This window comes from Manacus vitellinus, unplaced genomic scaffold, assembly GCF_001715985.3.
Source record: "Manacus vitellinus isolate BGI_N305 unplaced genomic scaffold, ASM171598v3 scaffold_30_pilon, whole genome shotgun sequence".
NCBI classification, from domain to species: Eukaryota; Metazoa; Chordata; class Aves; order Passeriformes; family Pipridae; genus Manacus; species Manacus vitellinus.
In genome coordinates, this window is record NW_021940291.1 from 5978198 (window position 1) to 5990784 (window position 12587).

General features: G+C 41.1%; 1 protein-coding gene across 1 annotated transcript in view; it reads right to left on the bottom strand.

Annotated features, from left to right (window-relative positions):
- Nucleotides 1–12587, bottom strand: part of SCUBE2 (signal peptide, CUB domain and EGF like domain containing 2) — a 38685-nt gene that overhangs the window by 9427 nt on the left and 16671 nt on the right. The window contains exons 11-16 of the mRNA XM_018075956.2: nucleotides 10987–11109; nucleotides 10390–10506; nucleotides 9692–9778; nucleotides 8854–8958; nucleotides 7473–7628; nucleotides 6909–7112 (exon numbers count right to left, since the gene is read on the bottom strand). Of these exons, the coding sequence (XP_017931445.1) occupies nucleotides 6909–7112; nucleotides 7473–7628; nucleotides 8854–8958; nucleotides 9692–9778; nucleotides 10390–10506; nucleotides 10987–11109 (792 nt within the window). The remainder of the gene's footprint in view (nucleotides 1–6908; nucleotides 7113–7472; nucleotides 7629–8853; nucleotides 8959–9691; nucleotides 9779–10389; nucleotides 10507–10986; nucleotides 11110–12587) is intronic.

Genomic DNA, 12587 nt, shown 5'->3' on the forward strand with positions numbered 1-12587 from the left:
TAGAACTGTACTTCAGGTTTCCTGAAGTTGCTCAAAGTCCAGCATAACAGTAGGACAGTTATCAGAACTCAAAGAAAACCTGTCCCAGGCAGAAATCAAACCCACTACTTATGTGGAAATGTTACATTTGAGAACTTATCCCATCAGATCTCTCTTGACAACTTTATTATCTGCAGCTTACTTGTCTTGACACCACATGTTGTAAAACTGTAGAGTTCCCCATGGAACAAAACTGAGTTAATTTAAATCTTCCAGGATTATTTAGCAAAGTGCCTACTTTCTGAAAATTTGCATTGAGGAAGCAAACTTAAGACCTCCTCAGACATCACTGAGATCCTCCAAATGGGGCATCCTTAGATGCCCTGCATGAGTGAACTCTGAGAGGAAAAGATGGGACAGAAGCATCCAGTGGTCTGTTTCTGTGCCTTACCTCCACATTGAGACACACTGTGAGCTCCAGCTAATTTTTGGGTTCCAGGATTCTGAGAACTGGGGCAAGAGTAACAAGTTATTTTTCCTTCCTCATCCTTGTTAAGTTTTACTGGGGCATAAACCACGCAACTTTCTCATTCCCCATCATAGTACATTCACATACATCAACTAAACAAGAAAGAAAATATCAGATCTAACATCTAACACTAACATTCTGTGTCTGTGGGTTCAAACCCAAATTAGGTTGCCAGCTGCTGGATTGCTAGAGAAAGTGCAAGGTGATAGAAAGACTATGGTCACACAAGTATTAGATCTGGTCAACTGCAATGTAGCAGTTTCTGTGCACTGAGAGAAGGTTGATATTAATCTGAGATCAATTAAGCTGTTCTGGAGCTACACTCCAAGTGCTTCAGGCCCCATTTCCCACTTGCACTAACTGTTCCAGGGATGCATAGTGGCAGGTCAGCAGGATGGTGGGCTATGCCTGTGACAATCCCCACAGAAGAAACACAGGGCTGAGACAGTGAAACACAGGAACTGTATAAAATCAGTATGGGTCAAAACTTTTCAATTAGATCTGAACCAACCAAATCAAATATTTTCTTTTGATTTTCCTAAAAGGTGTCAACAACAGAAAGAAAATTGTGTTAAAAAAAAAAAGGTTAACTAGCCACCACCACCACTGTAATAGGGTGTTCAAAACCAGCTGAAAAAGCTGTGTACAGTGTGGTGGTTACAGCCATGCACTAGCTTGCAGAGAGAAAAGGATCAAGTAGGAGGACACAGGACAGGCTGCCCCAACGTTAAAGGCCATGTAACATCTCCTCAGCTCTTTCAGTACGAACTGCAGATTAAAATGAAGAATATCTGCTTGGGCAACAGCATCTTGCTGGAGAAGAAACAGGCTGAGAGAGGACCCCAGCTGGATGAGCAACAGGCTTGCTCTGTGTGCCCACATGGTTTGGGATCACAGGACACCACCACCCCAGCTGACCACCCTCTGCCCCAAAAATCACTGCTTATCACTATCAGAGCCCCAGCGTGTGGAGGGGCCTTCCAAGACAGAGCAGGTGAGGGGCACACTAATTGCTTTTACAATAGGGGTGACTGGCTTATGAAGCAGCATAACTTTCTTCTGAGACACACCAAACACTTCAGGCTTTGATAGATCCTATGTGTATATGAGAAAAAGAGGTTAATACACCCAGATACAGATTTAGCTATTTACAGTCTAACAAATATTCATTATTCAATGCAAATATTAGAATTACTCCAAGTGATGTCCAAGTTTTAATGCCTCAGGCTCTCAAATATATCAGTTTCTTCACATGACCACATCAAGCCAAACTTTTCAGAGTGGTAAAAGTGTCCAGACAATTTGATCCACAAACACATTCCCTGTAAAATGCTCCAAGTTCTTCCTCATGTTCCACCTAGAAATGTTTCAAATAAAGGCCACTCATCTAGTAACACTGGAGTACAGAGCAGGGGTAATGTGGAAAGCCTATTTAGAAGCTCACAGCATTCAGCAGGGCCCAATTTAGCCTAACAAATAGATTTAGTGTTAGATTCAATTATAGTAACATTAATTATAGGGCCATTATTTCAACACAGAAATAATCTCCCAGAAATCCATAGGACTGTGCATAAAGCTAGGATGAACCTTCTCTTAAAACAAAACAAAACAAAACAAAACAAACAACCCCCCCCCCAAAAAATCCACAAGAAACACCTCTAAGAAGTTTGACCTTTACTGACATCTGTTTAAATGAAACAAAAAAGAAGTTTATGAGCTTCATTTCACAAAACTGCACGGTCCCACCCGACACATGGGAAATACCCAGTCAAAACTAGATCTGAAGATTTGCAAATAATGACATTAAAACACAATTCCACTGGCTGGCTTTGCTCTTTTTTCAGAAACCTGATTGTTTTTCTCCAAATGAACAAAAGAACCAATTGCCTCCAGTAGACTTCATTTCTGCAGCCACTGTCTTTGTTTATCTTCAATACCCATTAAAAACCTGGTCTGGAGTCTCATGTAGCTGTTTTAAAGAAAAAAAAAAGTGAAAGGTTTTCTGATGCAAAAACAAGAAGAAAAGGAGGGGGGAAGAGAGGGGCCCACAGGGAACCAGGATTAACAGTTACAAAGACATTTAAAGGCTCTTCCCCTCTTTTCAACACATTAGCCTTTGAGCATTTGCTCCTATAGACAAACGCTGTAGTATCTCAGGGGCTGAGAAGGTGAACCTCATAAAGGAGGTCATGATCCACCAATTCACCATTTTCTTAAGAATGATGCCTTGACTTTATAAGGAAAATCGCCAAAAAGGGATGCAAATTGATTCTGAAGCGGCATCCTTTAAGTTATTGTGTTTTAGCAGTTCACACATTTAGGTCACATGAGAGGGTTATGCATTCTGAGGATTTATGCCTTAAATCTATAACTGTCAGAGCAGGCAGGTTAGCAGAAAAATAGCACCCTTTCTCCCCGTTTGATAGTTCATTTTTTCTTGTTGGATTTTCAAAACATACTAAAAAAAAAAAAAAAGAAAGGCAGCACAGTTCTCTGCTGTGTAACACGACTATTAATTATAACAAGTGCAAAGGAAGGCAGCATTTTGCTTTTCTATTTAAATCCCCCTCTCATACTTTTACAATGCCAGTACCATACCACATCTAAACTTCGAAATGTCACTTTGGATGATAAGTTAATATTTTATTTGCAGGGGGCAAAACTGCTGAATGCTGAGCAAGGAAAAGCATTGACACCTCCCATGCAAGATGAGGCTGCTCATGGTTTACATCAGAGCAGTGCCTATGCCAGTGCTGCCCATGCTTGCTCTTCTCTGAAGTGACAGTTCTTTGGAAGAACCCACTTTGCAGCTATTGTGGAGCAAGGACACGCTCACATGTCCATTTATGCAGCATTTTCAGGAAATGGTAATTCTCATTGCCTCTTTCCATCTCTTAAAGCACTGGCGTGTCTAACACGAAAAAAAAAATCAAATGGAACAGGCAAGGTGTACTTTCAACTCCATAGGATCAGAGTTTTAAGCAACAGAGAAGCAGTTAAATTACTTGTTGTTTCTTCCTCAGTGGAAAGTCCCTGAGGGCAAAAGGATCCCAACAGATATGAACTTATTATCTTCCAATATGGAGGCTTTTGGTAAACCAGTTTCAGATAAAGAATTGTTAGTATTTAAACAGCTGGTCCTTTGGCTGTTAAATCTGTCTAAAGTCTAGCTCATACTAGAGAATGGATACTTGTAGCCAGGCTAGTGAGTGAAACTGCATTCTGCCCAAGACAAATCTCATCTCAAGGAAGCATGTAGTGTTTCCAGCATCCTCAGACAGTTCACATGCAGTCTTGAAGCACTGTCATTCAAATATGCATTTCTTTACCTGAAAATTTACTTCAGTGTGGAAAGATCACACTTCTCCTATGAGAATCCAGTTCTCTGGGAAGGTTGATGAAAGTTCTATATTGCTATATGCTTTTCCTGTGATATCCATTATTAGAGACCTACCACTGGTTGCTCCTTGGAAGCACAGGACTTCATGGAATTAATCAACTTTAATTAATCAATGCTGAATACAATTACTTATTGACACAGAACTCGCACATAAGGCAGACAAATGCAACACTTGAACCTCTAAAGCACTTGGAAATCCCAAACAGAACCATACATTGAACAGCAAACTTGAAATAAAAGACACTATGCCTGTAATCAGCAGTGAATTCCCTTTTACCGTCAATAACTGTTTAAAGAACAGCAGACACACATGCACAACCATCCAGCACATTAAAATACTTTGGAAATCACATCTAATCTGCTTCTGGTGCATTTCTAAAGCTTTCCTTCTGTGCTGTGCCCTGCCACAGACAGTGGGAATTAAGACAAGAAAATCAGGAATAGTACTACCTCTCCAGAAGCGTGAAACCAAATGAAGTTTAGTTTGCTGCTGCAACTGCAGGCCAGTTATCCTACACAAAAGCTGTCAGAGCAGGTGCTGGAATTTCCCTCTTACACTGCTCAAATATAAATAATGTTTCAGATAATGCTGTGCCAGGATAAGTCTACCACAGGAAAAGCATCAGCACTAGACTGTCTGAATAAATAAACCTTATCTAACCTAGCCATACTCCCAAGTATTTGAAAACAATGAACTAAAACCTGCATTTTACTCATTAACTGTATCATAGAAGACTTGTAAGTCCCTGTGACTTACTTTGTTCCCTCACTGCTTCCTGCTCCTCCAGCCAAACTGAGCAAAATCTCTTTGCCAAAGTCCTCTGTCTAGAGACTACATCCACCACCTGCACTGAATCCATCTACTGACCTAGTACCTCTTGCTGTATAGTCCCTTTCTCCCCAGAACCATCAGCATATCTAGGTAAGCAGGGCCTCAATCCTGTCCAGAAGTTCTCAAGCAGCTCTGCAAAACAATCAGATCAAAATAAAAAAACCCCACCCTGACTCTTCCACACACGTCCCTGAGCAAGCTTCTTCCCCTTCTACACACTGTTCCTACTCCATTCTCTTCTCCCCAGTCTATTTCTCAGCTCATTCTGACTGGCAGTCCAAGCAGCAGCACCAGCCCCCAGTCCTGCCTTGACCATACAGCCTGGGACAATCAGCTTTTTCTAAGGAAATGAGGCGTACTTAACAATACAGCCTCTGTGGGGACTTTTGTGTCCTCTCAGCAACTAGTGAACCGTCTGTCCAGCTCCCAGCAATCTGACAAGTGATGCAGAGAAGTTTCAAAGGCACTAATTTTCTGTACATTTAACATAAATAAGCAGGGAACATGCAAGTGGAAGGAGAGAAACCTTCTCAGCACCCCTGCAAGTGAAAGGCTGTAGTGCAAACTCCATCTCCTGTTTGATCACAGCAAATATACCCAAGGATATGGTCTGAATACTTCAGCTGAAGAAAGGAAGATGATTTAGTGATTGTACCTTGTTTGGCATGAACAAATCGAACCATAAAGCACAAGACCCACAGAGGATCTTACACTCATTTCACTGCTCAGAGCAGCACCTCTTAAGATATCCAGAGCAAACTGTGGCACCAATTCAGCAACAGAAGAGGCCCAACTTTTGCAAGCTGTTCTTTAAAATATTTGTCTTCATATGCTCAGTGACTCTGCTTTAACCATAATCAGGCTATTGTGCTCACCACACCAGTTTTCCAGGCAGGCATTCCCCAAAAGCTTCCTTTCTCTCTAAAGGCACAGAAATGCCACGTATGCTTCTCACTTGTACTGAGACATTAAACTGGTTCTGCAGCTACCTAAAAAAAATTGTGTTTCTTTGGTGTTCCAGCTTCTATTTGTAACTCACATTGCCTTCTCTACCTGCAGTATTTTTAGCTTACTCATTGCTGTTTTTTCCAGATGAAAACACAAACTTCTTCAGTCATACTGTGCTCTGTACAATGGACTGAGACAGATTTTTTCAGTGTCTCCCTCCAGCATCCAACACAATAGCTTGAAAACACCCACATAAACTCATCTTGGTGAACTTTCCAAAGTTTTTCAGACTTACTGCAATGTTACAAGAAAAAAAAAATGGAAAAGAAAACTTCCAGCTTTTTCCGACAGAATTCCTGATTAATTCCCTGCTTGCTCTCACAGATGTTTTAAACAATTTTTCTGTTCTACAAATCCAAGTTTTTCTAGAGTGAGCAAAACTGGATTGGAAAACCTATTCTTAGGCCAAATGTGTTGCTGCTGGAAGACATACTAATTCAGTCTGACAAGCATTTTAAAGGCTTGCTGATCGACAATCCACCTACATGCTGCCTACCCCATGCTGCCTGAATTAGCTGTCATGGTTGTTAGCCCCTGTTAAGACGTAACATCTGACCCCTCTCCTTAACTTTTGTGCTTTGGAAGCATTTATTATGGACTGCATTATGGTGGTGCCCTCCAGTGCCATGATAATTAAGACTTTTCTCAGTACTGGCCTATAAAACCCCTATTCCCCATGAATTCATAACTCAGTCATGAAGATTCTCTGGGGCTCAGAGCTTAAGGGGCAAAGCCAACAGGACTGTATCAAATTCTGCACAGCCTTTTCTTTGGAACAAGGGAGAGATGAAAGGTGCACAAGTTCAGAAACACAGTGTTACACTGAACATTAAATGTAGTCTTAAAAATAACACTGGTGATGTCAAGGCCATTGGTGCCTGACTTTATTCCTACGATTTCTACCTTTGAGCTTATTGCAGGTTGTACATCAGCTATAACAAGGTGCAATGCACTGAACCCTTATTCTACTCTGTAACGCAGCAATTGCCAACAATAAACACATAGAGAGACATCTCAGTAGCACTAACAGTAACCTCCACTTCACACACAGCCCTCCTCTCTCCTGGACAAGCATCCCATGATCCCTCCAAGCTCACCACACCTGAGCAAAACAGTGAAACGCACGTGGATGGTTTGTTCCTAATTCACACATAACTTACCACATCTGTTACCCAGATGCATCTGTCCTACACCACAGGACTGCTGTGGCTCTGAGGGCCTGAGAGACTTTCTGGCCACTTCGTGGTCCATGCCAGAGACGCGGATGCGGAACTGGTCCCTGCTGACTGTTTTCCGCAAGGTTCGAATGGTTTTGCGGAACCTCTTTTCAGTCTTCTTCCGAGCACAGCGCACATCACACGTGTCTGAAAAGCATCAAGGGTGAAAGCTGCTATAAGTGACCGTGCACAAAAATACCCACCCAATCCAAAACACCAACCAGTGCAAATCACTGAGAAATCACTTCTGTGCACAAGTCTGAAATCCTTAAGGACTACATCACGAGGCTGGAAGAAAATTAATCAGACTGCAAGACTTCAATCCATGGGCAGACCTTAAATCTTTGAAACTATCCCCATCCGTCACTCTTTCCGAACCATTAATTTTCAAAACAGGAGATACTTTTTTTTACCATTTTGCATACAGATAGAAGTGAAAAAATATGGAAATTAAGGAGCAAACAGCAAGAAGCTTCAAACCGCACCTTGGATTATTTTCCAACCAACCTGTCACCTCCTTCCGGCTTGTTTCAAGCTCAAAGTCCGCAGTGATAACAATTTCTCTAGTCGCTGTCAGTCTACTGAGGGCTCCATGAACTTTCTTGCCAGAGCTGCATGTTAGGTTTACATAGTGGAAGCTCTCCATTACTGAATTATGTCTCTCTGTATGAACAAAATTAAAGGATGCAGAAGCTTGGCCGGCTATGTTATTGAATGCAAATGTTATGCTCAGCAAATATGTCATCATGAAGAGTTAAAGAAGAGGAAACAAAGACCTCCACATGCCAGTAAATAAAGTTTGGCCAGTTTTTCTACTGGCACACTCTAACATAGAATTGTGACTCCTGTGCACCTACAGATGTGCTGCCAGGCTGAGACTGGGGCACTGCAGCCCATCTGAATCATCACTAGGATGGGAGCTTGGCTGCAGTGCTCAAACCACATCCCCTGGGCTTTGTTACCAGGTTCTAAGGAATTGCCTTTGCACTATGCAAAGCATCTTAAAACCATGACACTGCCTGCATCAGGCAGGCTACTCAAGGGAAGAAATTTTGTACACATATGAAGAATGTGAATAACACACTAGCTTATAATGGTGTTTAAATTAAGTAGTGGTTGCAATACACAAGACATTTGGAGACCATTTTCATGGCTTCAATGAGGAAATAATATTTAATTAAAGAAAACACCCAGAATAAGCTTTGGTTCTGGAGTACATAACTCTTCACTGAGCATCTAGGGTAGTTTCTCACTGTCACTCTGCTGCGGACAAACAATCAGATACACCGATTCATCATATTGTTTAATGACTCCTTTTCCCAGCTCCATTTATTTGATTTTATTTTTTTATATGTACTTCTCCTCTTTCTCTGCTCACTTTGTAAATTCGCAGACTGTACTTTCTGATTTGGAACAGAGCTGACCTCACTGTGTCCATCTAGGGTTGCTGAAGTATAAAAGGAAAACAAGGGAAAAGAAGAATAACCCTTTGACAATAGAGTCAGCATAAAAGGTCAGGAGATTCTTCAATGAGGCATCAGGTAGTAAGAAGCAGGTGAGAAGGGACAGACAGAAAGATAAAAAGAAAAGGAAGAAAGTAAAAGAATGAAAATAATTTGATTTTACTGAGAATTTATTACCACGTTACAACAAAAAAGGAGAAGGGCTTTCCTAGCAAGACTGCAGGGATGCCACAAGGAAGTCCTGTGATCTGAAATAACTACTGCAAGAATCATGGCTGGGAAGGACTGTGATTTCATGAGGTCAGTGAAGAGCAGAAAGCCTGTAGTCCTCTATGCCTTGCTTATGGTGTACTTCATATCTGGAAAGCATTGATAACCCCTGAGCTATGGCTCTAACCTGCTTACCTGCATTTTTATTTTCATACCTGGTATCATCTGTTCCAGACCTTCTTGAAACATCTCAGTCTTTTTCAAACTACATTTTCCTTCATTTAATTTAAAGGTTACGCTTATCTTGATGGCTGAAGCATCTTCAGGAAGAAACAATGACATGTTATTTTAAAAAAAAGGAATAGAAAATGTAGATAACCCTAATGTCACATCATCATAATGATGACATCAAAAAATATGCTGACATAAAGTGAAAAAGTAGTCATCACAGAAAACCTAAAGAGATGCCATATCCCTCCTGCTGTGAAGCTGGTTCATAACTTCAATTGGAAGAAAATGTGGTGAATTTTATTTTAAAAAAGTAAAAAGAGAAGCAGAAGAAAAATGCGAACAAGTTCAGATCTGCTATTGGGTAAATCGAATAAGGGTTAGCTGCAATCAAAGGAGATCCTGCAGACCAGTTCAGCAAACAGTTTATGTCAATATAAAAATAGCACCTCTTATCTGTTTAGCTGTAAATGTTTTCTAAACTTTACCGTCCAACAGCTCATTCTAAACATATTGTATCTTACGAACACTGTCCAGTCTGGATAACTAAAAAGAGGCATGACACTCCTGGTCTGGCTGTTTATTTCACTACTGATCTTTTCCTCTTTCCTTATTTTTAAGTCTTAGTTTGAGTGATGCTGATTGAAGCAGCACAAGGGGAATTTTTCTGCTGCAATCATGAACGACAATCATGAGGATGAGGAAATAAAAACAGACGGAGCATAACAGAGAGTGAAAATAGGAAGTCAACAGAAACACCTGTATTTCACAGTTATCACCGAAAATAAATCAGTCAAACCATGCAACAGTAAATGTTGTGATTACCCAGCCAGCTGGAAGCATTTGTATTTTGCTGCTTTTTCTTAAGCTGAGATGACCTGCCACAGGTGAGGGTGTAGGCATCTTGTGTTCCTAACAGACAGACCAGAGAGATAGAGAGTAAAGGCATAGGCACAGTGCAAGACTCCTGTAGTATGAAAGATATATTTAATTTGTTGATCGGTGCCATCATCATCCTCACCTTTTTTAACAATGTTGTTCATCAAATACTCTACATTAGAGCTTGTCTTTTTCTAAGCCATTTAAAAGGTTCAGGAAGAAAAACAGCATCTGTCCCACAAGCACCAGCTGAGTCCCCATGCCACGTCCTATGGGATGGAGGGGCTGCACAGGCAAAATCCCAGACCCCACGCAGGGCTGGAATGCCTTCGCCTCATTCAGCAGTGGCTCTCACAGCCAATTAAGGAATGGCCCAGGGAGCACGGAGAATTCTGCCCTGTCCTCCCCAGCTTCAAAAAGACAGTTGTCATGAGAAGGGAATCTGAGGGTAGAGTGGTTATAAAAGACAAGGAGAGAGAGGCTTTCCTGGGACACTGTCAGGGATGTAGCCCTTTATTATCTGCAGTGAAAGAGGAAAGATCCCTGCTGATTGTCTCCTTCTTGGGGCTTCCATAACACAGGATATTTGCCCCACTTACACTCTCTACAGAATCACATGCTTGTTTTTGTTAGTTTTGACTTACCAGAAAACACCTGGACATCCGGAGAGCAGCTTAAAAAGCATCTATCACTCCCACCACTCTTAATGCAGTGCAGCAATACCTTGGGTGACATATTATCAGGCAAGGGACCTTTTGTCTCTAAATAAGATAAAACAAATACTCACAGAATTAAAACATCTACCTACACCCTGCTAATAAATTGACAAGCAGCTGCTTTTGTAGCTGGTACCTGAGAGCACCCATGCAATTAATACGCTGCTTAGGCAGAAAATCAAAGCGAAATAACATCACTGGCAGATGACATCACATAAGCAATTTCCTTTATCATGAGCGAACCTTCTCATGCAGAGAAACCAAAGGAAATAGAAGAATGAGCTAGACAAAAAGCACAGGAAAGAAAGCATCGAAATCCCTCAAAGTATCTCCTGTTTTTGGGGTTGGTTTTTCACTCGTTTTTATGAGTTTCAACATCATTACCATCATGCCTTGCTACAAAGCAAAGCGGAATACCGGGAACAATGACTCATACCACTTAACTGGACAGACCATCGGATTTGACTGTAACCATATGGCCATCACACACATCAGGAGTAGAAATGTATTCACCAGACACCTTACCAACACAGTCCTTTTTGTTCCAGTGTAACTTGTAGTTAGAGTGACACAGGCATTCATAGTCTCCCTGCGTGTTCACACACAGCTGTTGGCAACCACCGTTGTTGATGCTACATTCATTAATATCTACGGAGGAAAGGTAAAAATAGTTACAAAAAGATACTCTTCCAAAAGTTCTGTATTCTGACTCCGCTAGGTAAACATGTACACAAACACTGCTTAGTAGAGTTGGAAAAAGACTTTAGGAATGCTATCTGGACACCCACCTTGAACTAGTTTGTCTCCCTGGAAATCCTTTGATAAATTTCAAAATAGACCAAATGTTGGTGGAAGGGAAATGTTAATTGTGTCCTCAAACTTCATAATTAAACAATATCCAGCCTCAGCAATATGACAGCAAATTAACTCCAGGAAAAGGAGGTCAAATCAAATATGCATTGTACTGTGTCTGCTTAATTCTTATTTCTAATTGGTAATAAAGAGAGGTAACACAGACAAGATTCATACTCATCAATCCTCCAAAGTGCTCTGATAGATACAACTACTGTGGAACATGGTTTGACTCTGTGGGCAAACATTGTGTCACCATTGTCCCTTTTGGCCAATTATCCAATTTTAGGGCATTATCCCGCCCAATAAATGCCATCAGGAGGAGAAACCACTGGCAACACAACATACTGCCCTTGGTGCAAGCTTGCATGCTGATGCAGAATATACCATTCACTAGTGCTGTATCCCAGGGGTCAGTACCAGGGCCAGTACTATTTATCCTCTTGATTAAACCTGGATGATGGGACAAGAGTTCACCCTCAGTAAGTTCGCAGATGATACAAAACTGGGAGGAGTGGCTGATACACCAGATGGTTGTGCCACTATTCATAGGGACCTTGACTGGCTGGAAAATGGGTCAATAGCAATCTCATGAATTTCAACAATGGGAAATGCAAAGTTCTATGTCTTTGCTGCTCAGATCCACCTCGATGACTGCTTCACTTGTCTCCTGTAGCTCTATGGCAATTATACATAGACCTAGAAAGCTGTCATCAAGAAACCTGTCACAAGTCCCATAAAGTTTGTGCAACTGAGGGTACCTGCTTCTACATACAGTTTTCTCAATGCTAATAATAAGTTCTTGTCACTGCTCTCCCCAACCATTCGTTCCCCCTTACAGATATCCTGTAGGTAGCAATTTGTTAGAAAACATTGTTAAACACGTCACAAAACTGATCTGAATTCGGGGGGAAATATCCTAATTAACAGAACTTAGACAGCAGGGGTAGGAATGGGCAGCAGAGGAATAATGCAGAAAGAAGGGAACACCTTAAACTAGTATTGCTGCCTAAGATACTACAAAATCAGCCCAAATCTTTACTTTTCATGGACCTTTTGTCAGGATGCTGCATGCAATGGCAACCTGTTATCTCCAGTATTTATTGACTTCTTCCATGGAGGTCAAAAGGTGTATATGCAGTATCCCTACCAGCTGAATTGTTCCAGTTGGTAAGGTCTTGTGAAGTCAGTAAAATCTTGCCAAGAGCTTATATAAACCAAATTTAATTCCATTTAGTGCCCTAGCTATTGTTAAGTAAAATCTGGAAATTTCT